Raw genomic sequence first — 17645 nt, 5'->3', positions numbered from 1 at the left:
CGTTTTCCAATCAAGAACACGAAAAACGAAGCGGGCAGTGGTTTTTCGTTTTTCTTGTTTGCAATAGAAAAACAATAACAAATGGACGGTATATACACAACCAATTCTTTCACAGAGCAGTAGAAACAGACTTCTGATGAAAACATTACATATGGACTTACACTGATTTTAATGGCTTGAATTTTTTATTTTCAAACAGATAACATATCAACTTGACTATTATCACTGTACGCGGCACCTATGTTTCTTTTGCAGTTGAAGTTGTCTGAGTATGTGTACAAAAAAATGTCAATCTCGAGCGAAACACTAAGGCAAAGTCATTTATACTGTATATCCATGGAACAAGCCCAGTGATTTGTTCACTGTGATAATAGTTGTGAACTTGAACTTGCATATATACTGAAGTTCAACGTTCACTCTATGGATACATACTCTCATAAACCCCCTTCTTGCTGTGGGTGAAACAAATTAAAACTGCTTTATGGAACGTTATAGTATTAAACTTTGTTGAATAATGAAATCCCAGCCCACAAGTGCCCATGAATAGGAGTAGGTGCATATGGGGATACCAGACACAGGCATTTGTTTCCTGAGTTATGTCTCAGAATATTTATATCAGAATACAATGAAATGTCGATAATATCGTTAATATTGACGTAGTCAGCCAACTATATATGAAAGGGGTAAAATTACACTTGTTTCTGTGATCGCGCATGTTCACTCACTGCGAAAGAAGTCTTCTTTCGCGGTGAGTGAACCTGCGCGATCACAGAAACAAGTGTAATTTTACCCCTTTCGTATATAGTTGGTTATGTACGTCAATATTAACGATATTATCGACATTTTATTGTATTTTGATATAAATATTCTGAGACATAACTCGGGAAACAAATGCCTGTGATACCAGATACCTGTATGTGACTGGTAGACTGTCGACAGTCTAGGTGACTGGTCGTTGTTGGATACGTTTACAACTCTCATAAACCATGCAGTTATTGTACGATTTTATGGACCTTATTAAATCTAATTTATTAATTTATGGTTTTAAGGCGTAATTTTACCAAATAAAACAGCATGTCGGTTGGTTATAGAGGTACCTGCACAATAAATGTGTTATCAAAAGTTGAAAATAATGTATCATAGACTTGCTCTGTAAATACTGTTGCCACGTAACGTTAGAGTCTAGACGATGGTACCTCCCAAGAATTTGTGATTTCCTCAACAAACTCCAAAAGCCAAGAAATGTTTTGAAATTCTAACAGTATCCTTGTAAAGTATAGTTGACAAAAATGTATCAAAAAGTCTGTCAGCAATTTACATACGTAAACAGTAGCCTCTGAAGTCCACGTAAGATTGAATGAGTTCGCTGAACGATTTATATAGTCGAGTTCCTATACAGGATCGTTACCATTTACTGACACGTGGTTTAGTTAAAAACCACGTTGGCAACCAGACTATGACTGCCGTACTTGGGGTGTTAAAACATGCCCTATATATTAGCATATCAATGGTGTAGTCTATAGAGGTAAAGTCCGGTTGAACGACCACAGATCAACAACAGCTACAGGGGACATAACTTTCACTGGTGTACAAAATCACTCGGTGGTGGAGTACCATCTGTTTGGAAACGTTTCTTGGCAATTCAAGATGTCGCGACATACTCTAGAGTCGCTGAAGTCTTCACTTACAGTTTATAGCGTTGTATTTTATATTGTATTGGTTTTACAGAATGTAGAGGCTACAACCACTAGTTCCAGCACTACAGGTAAGGCGAGGACACTCCCTGGTCACTCGAAAAACCTGACACCGTAGACAACCAGAAGGGCGATCACATGTACCCATACGTACGTACGTGGTCTGATAAATATTCTTGTACACACATATACATAATAGTTCTATGTATGTCCAAAATCACGTCTTTTCATTCCTTTGAAATCAAATCAGCTGTTAAACGGAGCAGAAAACTTCGAGCTGTCGATCGTTATGCAACGATGCACTTGGAGTTAACTAGTGTTATCTGCCATGTCATACTGAATAGCATACAACGCCTTCGAGTGCATTCTAAATAGACACAACGACTACTTTTCATTGGCAAGATGATATTTAACGACTATACGTAACAAACTAAAATTAAACGCTATCGTCTCTAAATGACAGTTGCTGACTAACTCGCATACAACTGTAGTTTTACAAAGAGATTTACGAAAGCTTTTGACAACGTGACTCCTTATGTTATTAACTGTATTCAAAACAGTAAATCATGATTGTTTGTCCAAAACAGTAAATCATGAATTGTTTGTCCATACCGGCGGCATTGATCGGTCAACAGTGATTATGTCATCGTTTACGTCAGACGGCTACGGGGGTTTTACATTTAGTTGTTAGTGTATTGCAATGGAAACCAGTTAACCTGAAACGGAAATTTCGTTTGGCTAGACAAAAAAGTTACTTAGTCTAACATTGCTACATTTTATCGTCTAGCTAGACAAAGTAGCTAGCTTACTAATTAACATTGCTACATTTTATCGTCTGGCAAGATAAAAACGCTTACCAACATTGCTACATTTTATTGCCTGGCAAACAAAAAAGCTAAGCTTCTAACATTGCTACATTTTCATCGAACTGACAAAAATAATTTAAGCGGGTCACCTACTAGTATAGATCACGCAAAGAAAATGTAGCAAAATTGGCAAGAGTGTTGTCCTCCCTTAACGCATAGATGGTTAGGTTAATGAGCCAGAGACCTTGAAAGTCCAAGGCTTCGTGTAATCGTTGACTTCACAATATAGTTTACACAACCTGCCGTTTATAATGTCTTTGTCCCTTGAAACTTTGGTTATAACTAATATATGGATGGAAAACGTAGCTATTAGATCACAAAATGTGTAAAAACAAAAGTCCGGGACTGAACAGTACTAGCTGCGGTATTCTCAACATTTTTAGACAGAGGTGTATGGCCCAAATTCAAAACAGGTCGTTTTGAATAGTCACAGACATCCCGGACAGGTCAGTTATCTTTATTCTGATGTTATGAAGATACTGTATTTCTATAAAGCAGGAAGTCGTTTCCAATGTTATCGACTCATGATAAGGGAATTTCAAGATGAAATGTCGACCATGTTTAGGGATTGTTGAGAAAAGGTGGCTCATTTAGGCGACACATACCCGAATACCTTAATTTCTATGGTAATATCTCCTCCCCTGGGTGTGATAATTCGCTCTAAGGCCAATCGGATGTAGATATCTGTCGCTGGGAGGGGGGCAAGGGATGGAGGGGGGGGGGATTTTTACTTTCATGCTGCACCAATGCAAATCATTTGTGTTTGATTTGGGTCATTGCATTGTTTAAGCAAAGAATAGTATAGGCAAGTAGCAAGTCAAACGAATCCGTGGAATCAAGTATGTACATGAAGAATATTGTTTGCCTACATTTAGCTAGGGATAATATACTGTGCTGTACGTGTAAACTGATACAAGTGACCTAGTTTTTAACATTACTACGATGGGTAGCATATGACAGTCGTTTGTAATATGCCACCATAATTTCAGTGTGTAGTACAGCACAGACGGGACAACCTTTGCGTTGCAATCATGGGACATGACAATTTTACACATAACTTCAAATGTAAAATGGAGTTGCCACGCAGTTGGGATGTAGAATATATACTAAGCATTCATGTTGGTTATCACGGTTAGAAAGTAAACAATTGAAGCCATCACAGTATAAACGGTTCAAACATGGCACATGACATTTTTACTCGCAACTTCAAATGTAAAGTAAGCAGTTATTGTGGTGCTACGCACAGTTGGGATGTAGAAGTAAACAAGTAATCATGTTGATTAATATCTGTACGAAAGTGAACAATTAAACTTGCCATTCAAATCATCCTGATCGCCCGTTTCTGATCACAGTTTGCACTATAGTGTAAAGGAATAGCGATGCTTTAAAATATCACTTTTTCAGCGAGGTTAGGTAAACACCCCTACTATGCTGTGTGGATGGTGTCTTTGTTATAATTGTTAGTCTGGAGTTGACATATGTTAAAAAGGGTGTCCCTTGAGTGAAACACCAAGGAAACGTTAACCCCCGTTTGCGCTGTGTTGTAATGTATTTAGTTTAGTTTCACCGACTCAATGAAACTGGACCTAGGTGACAAATTGTTTACCATTGTCAGGAAAACAGATTCGGTATCAACGATCTCCAAACTCTTTGGTTCCAAGAGTGGATCTGAAATTCGCAGGAGGATTCAATCGTTAGAAAATTGTAGAGGAAAAAGCTATATATACATTGGACTGTAAGATACGTCGTGTTGTTTTGCCCTAGCTAGATTCAGTACTGTAGCGGTTTCGCTCCGCAACTCTCGGTCCTCCGCTAGTTTTTCTTTGCAAACCCCGTATTCAAGAAAGAAAAAAGTACAACGAAAAATGTCACACAAAATAAAATCTAAAAAAGAATAATAAGTGTTGTAGATAAAAACAAAGCTACAATTATTGCAGCTAAGCCCTAGCAGGCTTCTTAACCATGGTGCTGGCTGATAATGTGGCACGAATGTTGAACAACTTTGTTTGATTTAGTACTTTTGTACACATATTGCCATTATTGACGTTTCTTTGTAGATCCATCAGGCAATTCAGTTACCCAAGATGTCACTATGAATACACAAACTCCAACCAGGGTCACGGTGATGACGACGAGGGTCGTGGCGATGACAACCAGCAGTGTGACTGATGCTCCGACGACGGAAATTCAGACAACCAGCATGTCTGAGACGGAAAGGAGTACGCCACCAAGCGACACGACTGAGTTCGTCATCGAACCAACGTCTCTGTCTACGTCTGGGAACAACACAAACTCTACGACAGGAGAAGAACCGGATATGGAAGAGGGTAAATATGATTATGACGACGGACCTGAATCCAAGTTCAATGCAAAGTAACTTGGGATGGGATAGTAATGTATTATATCTCCCTGAGCTCATTAAAGCGCACACGCTTAATTGTAGACTTGGGAAGGGGGAGGGGGTACCCCGGAGGGGAGGGGGGGGGGGTTCGGAGTCATTACGTATAACTCAAAAACCCAATCTGTGCTACCTTTAAACTTACTGTCTGTTCGTGAGTAACTCAGGAGAAAGTCAGTTTGAAACCACCTATTGAACTCACCTAAGTAAATGATCTATTCCTTGTATATTGTATGTTCTTATCTGCGATTTTTCATTTGTCCAGACATGATATATTATGGTACATATGTGGTTGCAAGGCCCGTGTTCTTTAGCAGTGATCTTGTAGACTGATTTGCCACCTTTCCGTCCAACCAGCTAACCAATCGATTAATTGGTCAATTGATGTACCAACCAGTATACTTGTTAGAGTGTCGCTCATCCATTCACCTATTTATAAATATACCAGAAAAAAAACTTAATCAATCAATCAATCAATCAATCAATCAATCAATCAATCAATCAATCAATCAATCAATCAATCAATCAATCAATCAATCGATCGATCGATCGATCGATCGACCAATCGATCGATGAATCGATCCATGGATGAGTCAATTAATCAGATCAATCAATCAACTAACCAAACCAATCAACAAGCAATAAATCAATAAATCAATCAATCAATCAATCAATCAATCAATCAATCAATCAATCAATCAATCAATCAATCAATCAATCAATCAATCAATCAATCAGTCAGTATTTCTGTCTGTCTGTCTGTCTGTCTGTCTGTCTGTCTGTCTGTCTGTCTGTCTTCCAGTCAGTCGGTCGGTCGGTCAATAGATCAATCAATCAATTAGTCATTCAATAAATAAAATCGTCTAACAACCCATCAATCAATCAATCGATTGATCTTTCAAAGGAATTGAAACTTAACCAAGTTAAATCTTATCTGTATCCATTTGACAATATTAACAGTGTCTCTTCCATTTCAGGTGACATTATATATTTACTGATTGGGTTGATAATGATGATTTTGATATTTCTTGTTATCATAATTGCATTTGAGTACAAAAGACAAATGGAAAAGAAAGAAAGGTAAGTATGTGTGTGTGTGTGTGTGTGTGTGTGTATGTATGTATGTATGTATGTGTGTGTGTGTATGTATGTATGTATGTATGTATGTATGTATGTATGTATGTATGTGTGCGTGTATGTGTGTGTATGTATGTGTGTGTGTGTTCATTGCTCACACAAGTCACCAAGTTGTCGAGTTGCTAGACGAGTAGTGACAATGCCCCCCCCCCCCCCCTTGTAGATCACTTGGATTTTCCTCGGCTGAATGAAGAAAAATATATTGGGGAATAATAACTAAAGGTGAATCCGAAGCACAGCAGTATAAAAGTAAATATACAGTGCGTTATTGCCTCTTGAAAAAAGAATTCTTGAATTTTCAACTTTTCATTGTAAATGTATTCTTTGTTAATAGGAAAAAGAAGTCTCTACTGGCCAACGAGACTGACACAAAAGGCTCTATCAACGAAGCTTTCAGTACCAATGACGCATCGGTCCAAGTAGACCTTGGCGACGAACCTATAAATGAGTCCCGCCAAATTTAACTGCGTAATATTTTATCATACAACACCAAAGACGTAGTATCACGCCCTCTCTGTTCTGTTCTGTTGATGGGTTTTACCTGTACTGACAGAAGGCGTCTGAAAAACACATAGTTATCAAAGTACTGAAGTATTTGTCATTTCGTTAACAATTATGACGTGATTGAAGAAACACTTGTCGAACTCTGTCGAGCATACGTAGAGGGCACTATATTCGATTTGCCAATGCCTATCAGAAACGTGGATTTTATGACTTGTACTTTAAGTCAAGGCGACTTTCATTATATTATGCTACAGCATTATTTATAAACTACTGAATTCGCGAAATGTTGTATGGATCACCGTAGAGGGCGCTAGAACTGTTTTTAGTTGACTCGAACATAACGTGTTTATATATTGATTAATTTTGAATGTGTAATATTTTGAAGGATTCTGACCCACAAGTGACGAACCATGTCGTCATATTACTGTGGGTTTTAATTCAGCTCTATATACTTTGAAGAAAACGATTCAGTTTGGGATAACAAGCGAATAGGGAACTTGCAATCCAGACTGAGCATGCTCAGACGCAAAGGACTGTGGGATTATTTGTGGTTATTGTAATACCTAATCTGGAGCTACCAATAAAATAAACCTCCCACAATGATCAGGGTAACTATGAATTGATTATTTGTGGTTACAAACAATGTAACATATTATTGTTTACAATACTAATTTATTAGTATTTATTATCACATTTCCCATGATGCAACATTCAACATGGCGGGTTTGCAAGTTCCCTATTGTTCAGACATTCAAAATAGCACAAACGTGAAGTGGCCAAAAATATTTTTTGTGACAGTTTTGAAATGATTAAATGTATTATTGTCCAATTTTAAATCGAAATTGTCGTTCTACACATTTTATTAGTTTGTACATAGACATAAACCCTACGTGTAGGGTCTATGGTTTGTATGACGCAGATAAATACCACAGGTATTTGTGGAATGTGGTTATAACTATTGAATAATCTTGCAACTACAGCCAAACACTTTATTTTCAAAGGATTTAATTTTCACCGAAAAAAAAGTAATTTTCACTGATATGAGATGGTATGCATTAATGGAATGCGTGTCTTTAAATTATTTGACGTTTTTATACGAGATGTTCTAGAGAGTGAGAAAAGTTTGAACTTTTCAGAGTACGTATTTTACTCTTACGAATGATTTTTGTATTATACGTATAACACTAATAAATACCGTATAAGGAATAAACGATAAGTATGCTGACTTTAAATCTATCTAAAATTGTACTCTTATACTATCAAGCTACCCGTTGTGCGTCATCGATGTATCCTAGAGTAAAGTCGTGTGGCGATTTTGACTATCATCTCCCGTCTTGGCGAAAAAAACAAAACAAATGGGAACACTGTTTTAAACATATACAAATCTGCGACTGATGAAAGAATTCAATAGTTTCCAAAACACCTAAAAAGTGTTTGGACTCAAATCAACTACCGTTAATCCCCTTTTCCTGGTATGATGTGACCATTTGTCATTTGTAAACTTTGTCTTATATATTGTATATTTCTGGGAATAAATGAATATGGTTAATATTGTTAAAAGAAGGGTTAACGAACTATCGACGGGGGGGGGGGGGCGTATTGTAAATTAGTTCCCTGTACAATCCTAATCTCAGGGCCGACAACCTTGACAGAATGGTCACGTGGATACGTGGCTTTGAAACTAAAATACCACATACTGTCATACATAATTAAGTTCTAATTATGTTTGGGATTTCCTCCACAGAACTTAGTTATATGGTATCAAAGTAACTACCATGCATTTGATAAACTATCCACTATGTTTGGAGACCCTTTCTCAATTGCACTGATACGATAATCAAAATCTGCACGTGACTTGACTCTAGGCTCGCTATCATCCATGAAACAATTCAACGATTTAAATTTGCCGCCATTTAATTGTTCGAGTGGCAAACTCACAATTTATTTTAAAAAGGAATCAGTGTGCCTTGGACAACACACTAATACATACTCTTACTTTTATGTATGTATTGCAATATGACAGACAGGTAGGTGTGGATAACAGTATTTTGCTAACCCGATTATGCCCAGACATCATAGATGATAGAGGGCGTGCTTTACACTCTACAAAATACAGTAATTTACAACAGATATTGAATGGTCATGAGCAAAAAGTGTTTGATAATAGAAGTCATAATTGAATGGAACCATGAGAGGCATAAAGTATACATACCTCCATGATGGAACTAAGAACCCTTTCAATGTCATTTCTTTTGTTGACATGAACAATTTAGTGACCTTAGAAGAAGTACTCCATTGATAAATAACCTTAATTGTTGGCGTGTAAAAGACGCCCAATTCATACTTTTATATCCTCCGCCTACTATTAGAGTAGTACAAGATAAGCTTGTAAGCTCTTTCACTCAAGCGCAAATACTTACACAAAACCTTGATTACACTATTCTAGCATTGCAATGCATGCCTTCTATATGACATTACAACTGTCTTTTGGCATTGTTTAGAACTGTTGATTGCATAGTACATATTTGCTTGACATTTCTTTCGTACGTATCTTAATACCAGGTTTTATGTTAAGTCAATTACAAGCGATGGTTAAGTTTGCTTCAGTAAGTAAAATACTGTCAGTACCTTTTAAATATATAGCAAAAATCACATTCCAAAACGTGTTAACTCGACTTATGCCCCGTTAATGTCATTAGAATTAAACAATACAGTCAGGTGATAGGGTAATTATTATATCATACAATCACCCAATGGGAGCAAGCGTACTCTCGTCCAATTATAGGAAACTGATAGGCAAGTATTTGAGATGCGTTCAGATTGGATTTGTACCAGTTAGTAAGAGAAGGAAGGAACGACTTACTCTGTCTGCAAGCAAGACTACTATTTACGAGTGTGCACTCTACCCGTCTGTATACTATATAGGCCATCTCATAATCTGTGGCGATCGCTGATATTCACGTCATCAGCTGGGACCAAATGCATTCAACTACACGACTATTCTCTTGATAGGGACAAGCATTTACAAGCGCCATTCACGATGAATCACGTGACCACAGCACAATAATCCAAGTATTACCCCTGTACCTCTGCGGATCATAAACTATCGATATCGCAGACTCTGTAATCATATTACGTCACTAACATAGAAACCACTGACCTACCAACTCCCCAGATATACAGCTGCGTTGACCGGGGGGGGGGGGGCACGGTCGTTCATATCTTGCCCACGGACTTTAGCTCCCGGCTTTAGCTACTACACACTACAGTTCTAATTGATTTTGGAGTAGTTATAGCAACCGCAGTATTTGAAGCACGGCGTGTTTTCAAGTACTGAACAGCTCGGAAACTTGGGTTTTGAACGCCCTGCATCTAGCTGGCTATGACGTCACATCCCCTTTGCGGTGAAATGGCGAATTTTAATTCAGGGGCTCACACTCTATCTAGCCAAACTTTAAAGTTCAAAAAAAATTTATAACGTTCGATTTCATTTGGGGAAAAAATCACATACGTATTGAGTAAAGTGCCCTGATTGAATAATTGAAAGTTATAAATAGTTGTATGTTGATTTCTCCTGCAAGAAACGTCAACGAAGAGCAGATTCCAATAATTGAAAGTTATGCATAGTTGTATGTTGACTTCTCCTGCAAGAAACGAAGAGCAGATTCCAATAATTGAAAGTTATAAATAGTTGTATGTTGACTTCTCCTGCAAGAAACGAAGAGCAGATTCCAATAATTGAAAGTTATAAATAGTTGTATGTTGACTTCTCCTGCAAGAAACGAAGAGCAGATTCCAATAATTGAAAGTTATAAATAGTTGTATGTTGACTTCTCCTGCAAGAAACGAAGAGCAGATTCCAATAATTGAAAGTTATAAATAGTTGTATGTTGACTTCTCCTGCAAGAAACGAGGAGCAGATTCCAAGCCGGCTACTCTAGCCATTTAACCATGTCATGACTACAAAGGTAAACAAAATAAGACAGTGGAAATGAAGACAAGTATAGTTTACTTGACAAAAATCTCACCAATTCTAGATCACGTGATCGTGCCGTCCCATTAATCTCACCAATTCTAGATCACGTGATCGTGCCGTCCCATTGTGTGAATGACGCAGTAATGTAAGAAAGTGCTCCTAGTTCGCTAATTTGTTAAATTGGTTGACAGTTAATGACTGCCAATTTTCCTTGTTGCGGTTTTCTTTTGATACGCCCTTCTTTTAACGAGTACATACACCTGAGTCTTTCAAAAAACCTAATTGATGTCTAGACATGTCTCCATGTATACTTGTGCGACTCCGATGATCGGTCACTATGGAAATTTCGAAAACAGGTTTGCCAAAACCACTTATTTGGTATTTGACGGACTGTTTATATTCAGTGTACGTCTAATGAATATTTCTGTCTGATAAATGATGCAATGAGTTGAAAGAATAATGGACGTAATAAAAGAGTTTCAATTTGGGTTTCTTGGCAACCGAGCGAAAATTACGTGACGTGGTATAATGAAATGACTTTCCAGAACCTTTATTTTCTGGAGTGGCGTCCATCCAAACATATTTATACCTTTCACTCATTCAACCAGGTGACTTTATTTATGAATTTCAAAAAATAAAATTGAACATATTAAAGTTTTTGACTTTGAAGTTGGGGTAGATAGGTATACCAAGGGCATACTGAGCCGAATTTCACCACAAAGGATCACGGGAACGTGATGTTATATCACACCCTCCAAATTTTAAGGCGTCCAAAACCCGAGTTTCCCAATTGTTGAAAACATATCGTTGTTCACTGTTGCAACATCTGTCTCAACATGTATGAGCTTCGCGTAAAGTATATATCAAAGTGTGTCCTCTTGTTAAACTGTTAACTGTTCAGGAATAGTCGCATAAACTATGTTTATGAATAGGAAGCCCTATCACCAAACATACACACACTCGTTCTTGTTTTGTTTTATTGTTTATTTGCTTGTCTTTTTTTCTCTTTTTGTTTTTACAACCTTTACAGTTTCAACTGGCCTACCGCCCAAAAATTTCAAGGTTGATATGACGAGAAATAAATAATAGGTGTCACCCTAATGATTCAGAAATATTTAACGATTATGAAAAGTTCTTAAAAAAATACAGTTTTAAACATTGTGTACAGGAGATACTTTTTTGTTTTTTTTACCCTCTTCATACCCAACCCTCCCCCACTTTGAGTCAAACTATAATCTTATTTTGTACGTACACAGGAATTGCAAAAAAGGTTAAAACTGTTGAGAGTTGGTAAAAAACAAACAAACAAACAATCGATACTCTCTTTAATTTTGTCCCGAAGCAAAAATCAAGATCGGTTTGGTCGTGCAGCTGGTGAGAATAAGTAGGAATAATGTAGACCTTGAAACCTCAATAGGATTAACAGTTTGCAGAACGTTTTGAATAGGATTAACAGTTTGCAGAACGTTTCGTGAACTTTGACCTAAAGTACATAGTGAAAATATGAAACCTAGCGAAAAGGAATTAGTCTAGAATAACCCTACAGCAATAACAACGTAACCATGGTAATTTACCCTCGGCTAAAATCGAGAGTATTATTTTCGACTCACTTAAGTAACCTTCTCACTGGAATGTTACAAATCATTCTGGTCGTTAAATGCAACTACAGAACTGCATTTAGTTACCTGCATAGCGTTTTATCAAAGTTTCAATCAGAAAGTTTTAATCAGTGAAAGTTCAAGGTTTTGATCAATCACACAGTCTGGATGATACAGGTGCTGGGAGAGTTTAAAAAGTGAAAAAGGGCGAATGGAAACCATGTGACCTGAAACGTCACGTCGTCTACCTGTACACAAAGTTGACTCTCAACTAATATTGCTACATGTATGGTCTTGCTGGTCAAAACTCTATCTAATATTGCTACATTTATCGTCCTGCTGGTCAAAACTGTCTAATTTTGCTACATTTACGGTTTTGCTGGTCAAAACTCTGTCTACTATTGCTACATTTTATGTCTGGCTGGACAAATTGTTACTAGCATTGCTACATTTTATTGTCTGGCTCAACAAATACAATCCGTAACATTGTTACATTTTGATCTGGTTATTATATACAATATGAATCCAATAGACCTGTTTTCTGAAGTGGGTGATGCAATCTTATCAGATTGTTACATTTGGCAATGACCTGCTAAGAAAATTGCATTTCAGACGACGATCTTTACAATTTTTGTCAAACCAGATCTGAAGACACATTGTTTCCGATGAAATTAATGGCTATATTATTTCCGTAAACGGTTGAACAACAGGAGCAACAAATGTGACGCGTTTGTTTGTGCACAAATGTGATGCGTGTGTTTGTTGTAGGAAGGGTTCCGGAAAAAAATCATTTATACCTAGCTTTAAATGACGTAAAATTTACCAGTGTGTGTTTTGTAAAACTACAAAAAAGTTAATTCATCTAAAATATGATTTGCTGTGGCGAACATGTTTCCATGTTATTTAGTTCACACGCCGAATAGGAGCAGCTAATCGTGTTAGGTTGTATCCCGCAGGATACAGATGCCATTGAGCATACACACACGGCGGTATTGAATTGGACAGTTTACCTAAGGGGTGAGCTTATTTTCTCGTCTTAAGACAGCGAAATCTCTCCATTAAAAGTTGTTGAAAGGACAGAGAAAGCAGAGTTAGGAAAGCACCGACTCAACGTTAAGAAAGTGAATAATAACAAAATTGCTGAACAAAGAAATTCATGCATAATCAACAGTTTTTTGGTTTGCTAATGTGTTTTTAGTTCTGGCGGCAATAACTACTACTCCACCCATTTAGTGGGTATGAGCACATACAAGTAATGTCTGTGGTATGAGTGACGTAGAAAGGGCGGGAACTAAATCACTTATATTTACTAAGTATTGTGGGAGATTGGATAATGCAGTCATTGTTGCATTGTACAAACAAGATAAACTTATATACCAGACTTCGGCATCGGTATTTGAAGTAACACGACAAACACATTTTGGAAAGAGAAAGTGTTCCAACATATCTGATTTTGCTGTTTTATTATTTTTATTCCGTTTGTAACGGATCTAGCCGAAGAAACAGGGAGGAGTGTATGTCTTTAATATGGGAGTTGCTTCTCGCTACTGTTCCAGTAGTCGTCGCTCAAACCAACGGACAATTGGATCGCCTGCAGTCTTTTTAAATATCGTTGCCGTATTTACAGGTAGGCGGACTTTGTTCTTTTGTTTCAGAGCATTTTAAGCAGAAGGAAAACTACCAATCCGTGGTACATAGGCTATCACGACTTTGGCAAGGAATTTTTCTGCGATTATTGATTGCTTGGTGATCTATTAAAAAAATTGCAGAAAATTCCAGCATTTTATTAACACCCCCCCCCCCCTTATGTTCTGTTATCATGGACATAAATCAATGGAGTTAAGTTGAGATAATATGCCGAGAGCGGAAAATAAAAAGACTGTATGGTGAGGAACATATAAGTTAAGGTTCTACATTAGTTCTAATGCCTGATCCTTTGACGTTATCAAAGTGGACGTCCTATTCACTTCGCTCTTAGTATGTTAACGTTGCGCGATGTAATACAAACTGTGAGCGTGTGTTCTCGCGAGCAGGGCCACATTTATAGAACAGTATACCACTTGAACTTCGTTTTCACCCACTGTCGGTAAATTCAAGAATGATATCAAGACGCATCTGTTTGCAAGAGCTTTCTAACTTTTTACAATGATCTACTTTTGTTCCTGTTCTGAGTTCAACGCTATAGAACATCTTACATTGTTACAGTATTGGATTTTGGCGCTATACAAATTCTTTTGATTGACTGATTGATTGATGTATTAGTTAAACCGGGACTCTGCCCGAATTCAATGTGAAATATATGTTCGAGCCATTATTGGGTAATATTTACATTTGTTGTATGACGTCATGAACTTGTTGCCATGGCAACCAAATACAATATTCAATGAGGCCGATTTGATGTAACGTATACATACATTACTAATAACTACATGTAATAGAATCAGTCGTAGATTAGTGACTTATACAGAGATCACATAAATTTTAGCAATTTTTGGATAATACTCTACTTAGCCTTATATATAGTGAAGTATACGTGAATAATACTTGCTATTGGCATATAAACAGTTAGTGTTAAGTATGGATTTGATGACACGGCTAAGTATTGTTGAGAAACGTATGTCGAGCAAACCCCTGTTATGATCGCCAACAAGGCATACATCGCAAGATGCCACCGAAGGCATTAATATTGTCATCAAAATTAGACTAGAATTGATAAATACCAAGTGAGATATTTCAAAAATTCAATACTAGAATTGTTTATATCAAATGAGAGATTTTATGTAGGCATTTCCCGATTCGAGTTAAAACAAGCTATCAAATCCACCTTATACACACCCCTGTCATCGACAAGGTAAACAGTAACAAACTGTGAAAACATAACACTTCTATAACAACTGCTTGTCAGTGATGAGTTAAAAAAGAAAAGAACGCGCCCTTTTTTTTATAGACAGTAATGACGTCATCATCGGTCCGAGGTGATCTGTCAGTGTAACTCTTAATAGACCCGCCCAAGTTGCAGAATAAATCAATACAATTGTCATTGTTCAATCTTTCTTACATTTATAAAATAAAATATTGTAAGGGGCGAGATCAATAGTTCAACGCAGGATAAAAAAACTAAATTCTTATACTTAGGCCTCAGATGACACCCTCCCCCCCCCTTCTAACTAAATTGGTCAAAATTGACAATTGCTTCAAACCGCACAATCAATTTCAAATCAGTATGTAGTTGTACATAGTGCTATGACTACAATGTCGGTATGTAGTAATCAGCATAGTAGTACACTGATATATTACTTGTTGGTATTCAGTGGTGAGAAATAAAATAGACTTTTTTTTCCCATTTTTTGTAAATCCACAGAAAGCATTGTCAAAAAATGTTGAATTATTTGAGAAGAAGGCTCTCATAGAAGTGATAGTACCATTAGGTCATCATCTTCATTCTGAACAACCATGGAGGTATGTGGAGAGATCATACTTCCATGGAACAACAAAGCCATGCGGCCTTTAACCCCAATTATCTGTTTGTATGTTGAGTGAACTATAGAATCCATACGTACATGTAGAGACTAGACAAATTAATGATGTACAGAGACGTTGGCAAATCATAGACCATACACGAATCCGGCGTCCGGGTTCACAATTGCTAAATACGTGATGCAATTTCTTGCTAAAGTGCTTCACTTTCACCCTATTTTGGAATTCCAGGACGCAGGTCGGATTGAACGACACACCCAATAGAAAGGAATATGGGTATGTGCCGCCCAACACATGATTAACTATTCACCACAACAAGCCAAAACATCGGGTATATAGTTATTTTAGACACGATTTAGTGTACGGATAATACTGTACAATGGGACTACTACTACTACTACTACTACTACTACTACTACTACTACTACTACTACTACTACTACTACTACTACTACTACTACTACTACTACTACCACCACTACTACCACCACCACCACCACCACCACCACCACAAATACCACTACTACTACTACTACTACCACCACCACCACCACCACCACCACCACCACTACTACTACTACTACTACTACTACTACTACTACTACTACCACTAGCGCTGCTACTACTACTACTACTACTACTACTACTACTACTACTACTACTACTACTACTACTACTACTACTACTACTAAACCTGAGTTGACACTGTGTGACATATAAAGTGGCCCTTCCTCAAATTCATTTCTCTGCAACTTGACCCTCACCCTGTTCAAATATGCTGCCAGGCATGAAATTGGACACGGATCCCAGAATGGATGGTACGGATTCGATCCCATCGCTGCCACCACATTGGCAATTTTAAAGGTATTGGTTGTTTCCCACTACTACTTCTACCACCACAGTGAATTTGTGTGAAGGCACTGCATTAATTATTTCCAATGTTTCGATCTAATTGGCAGAGCTGAAGCCCTGAACTCCCAAAGACTAGATAGATACATTATCGACATTGTTGGGACCTGGTCAACATCTCCATTACACCACTGTGACACTATTCCTCCTGTGAGACCCACTCCTCTCTTCACACCACGACAAACAATTGATTCACTGCATGGTTGTAAGCAGCGGTATGATAACACAATGAGTCAAAGTAATATGTGACCCTCCCAAATTCTTTTTTTTTCTAAAACATGGCCCGCCTCGAGAACGGAGTTTTAAAAAAGGACCCCTTAATTCCCCTGGCTCTCCGGATCCCTCCTTGAAATTACTGAAATCAAACTCGTTAAAAAATATTCTTCGACAATGTTATTAATTATGTGCAGCATGTATACTAACCTGGTTCTCTACCCTGCTATCGATCAATATCACGCCATCGTGTACTCATCAAAGCTTGCCCAGTCTGAACTTTCGATAATATAATCTACTCTCTTTACAGATCGCAACATATACCATTGTCCGGCAATAACCTTAGCAAACCTGTCAGGTTGGGCGTTTCTTGTGACAACAAAGGATCAAACAGTTACTCTGGAACGAATGTGTCAAATCCAAACAGTATTTCAGCCAAAGTCTCAGACAATCGCAGATAATGGTCTCTATAGTAACAGGGGTTTCATTGGATATACTAAATTTCTTTTAACCGTTCAATTTTGATAATTTTGGAGAAAATCGAGTAATACTTTGTCCATTTTTCGTCCGCCATTATTACGAATAAATCTCCTGAGTTGTCTGCGCACAGCGTAAGGGTGAGGTTTTTTTTTTTTTTGTTTCTCATCTCCAATGAAATAGTCAGGCGGGTCGGGCGGGCGAAATAAAAAAAAAGGGGGGCAAGAAAAAAAAAATGTATTTTTTCAGTTCTATTCTCTGTCCTTTCTGTCCTGTTAGTCTCTATACAACTTCATTTCTCTTCTCTTTATTGAATTCCTTGTTACAAGTCTCTTGCCTTCATTTTAGCAAGGTTGACAAGTCTGTAGAACAACTTTGTAAGAAGATGATTAAATA

At 37.5% G+C, this 17645-nt stretch overlaps 1 protein-coding gene across 1 annotated transcript; it reads left to right on the top strand.

The window, feature by feature from the left end:
• The first annotated feature begins 1555 nt into the window (after nucleotides 1-1555).
• On the top strand, nucleotides 1556-7663 carry LOC144451601 (uncharacterized). The gene is made up of 4 exons (XM_078142489.1): nucleotides 1556-1765; nucleotides 4618-4887; nucleotides 5936-6038; nucleotides 6430-7663. The coding sequence occupies exons 1-4, from the start codon at nucleotides 1648-1650 to the stop codon at nucleotides 6557-6559; spliced, it is 621 nt and encodes a 206-aa protein (XP_077998615.1). The 5' UTR covers nucleotides 1556-1647; the 3' UTR covers nucleotides 6560-7663.
• Nucleotides 7664-17645: the final 9982 nt, after the last annotated feature.

Source organism: Glandiceps talaboti, chromosome 21 (assembly GCF_964340395.1).
Source record: "Glandiceps talaboti chromosome 21, keGlaTala1.1, whole genome shotgun sequence".
Lineage (NCBI taxonomy): Eukaryota > Metazoa > Hemichordata > Enteropneusta > Spengelidae > Glandiceps > Glandiceps talaboti.
This window is presented reverse-complemented; position numbering and strand designations above follow the sequence as displayed.

Bases quoted from the DNA above. Each gene is read 5' to 3' on its own strand.
- LOC144451601 (XM_078142489.1), top strand. From the start codon at position 1,648: ATGTCGCGACATACTCTAGAGTCGCTGAAGTCTTCACTTACAGTTTAT. The intron at 1,766-4,617 runs GTAAGGCGAGGA...GTTTCTTTGTAG, and splicing joins CACTAGTTCCAGCACTACAG to ATCCATCAGGCAATTCAGTT. The intron at 6,039-6,429 runs GTAAGTATGTGT...CTTTGTTAATAG, and splicing joins CAAATGGAAAAGAAAGAAAG to GAAAAAGAAGTCTCTACTGG.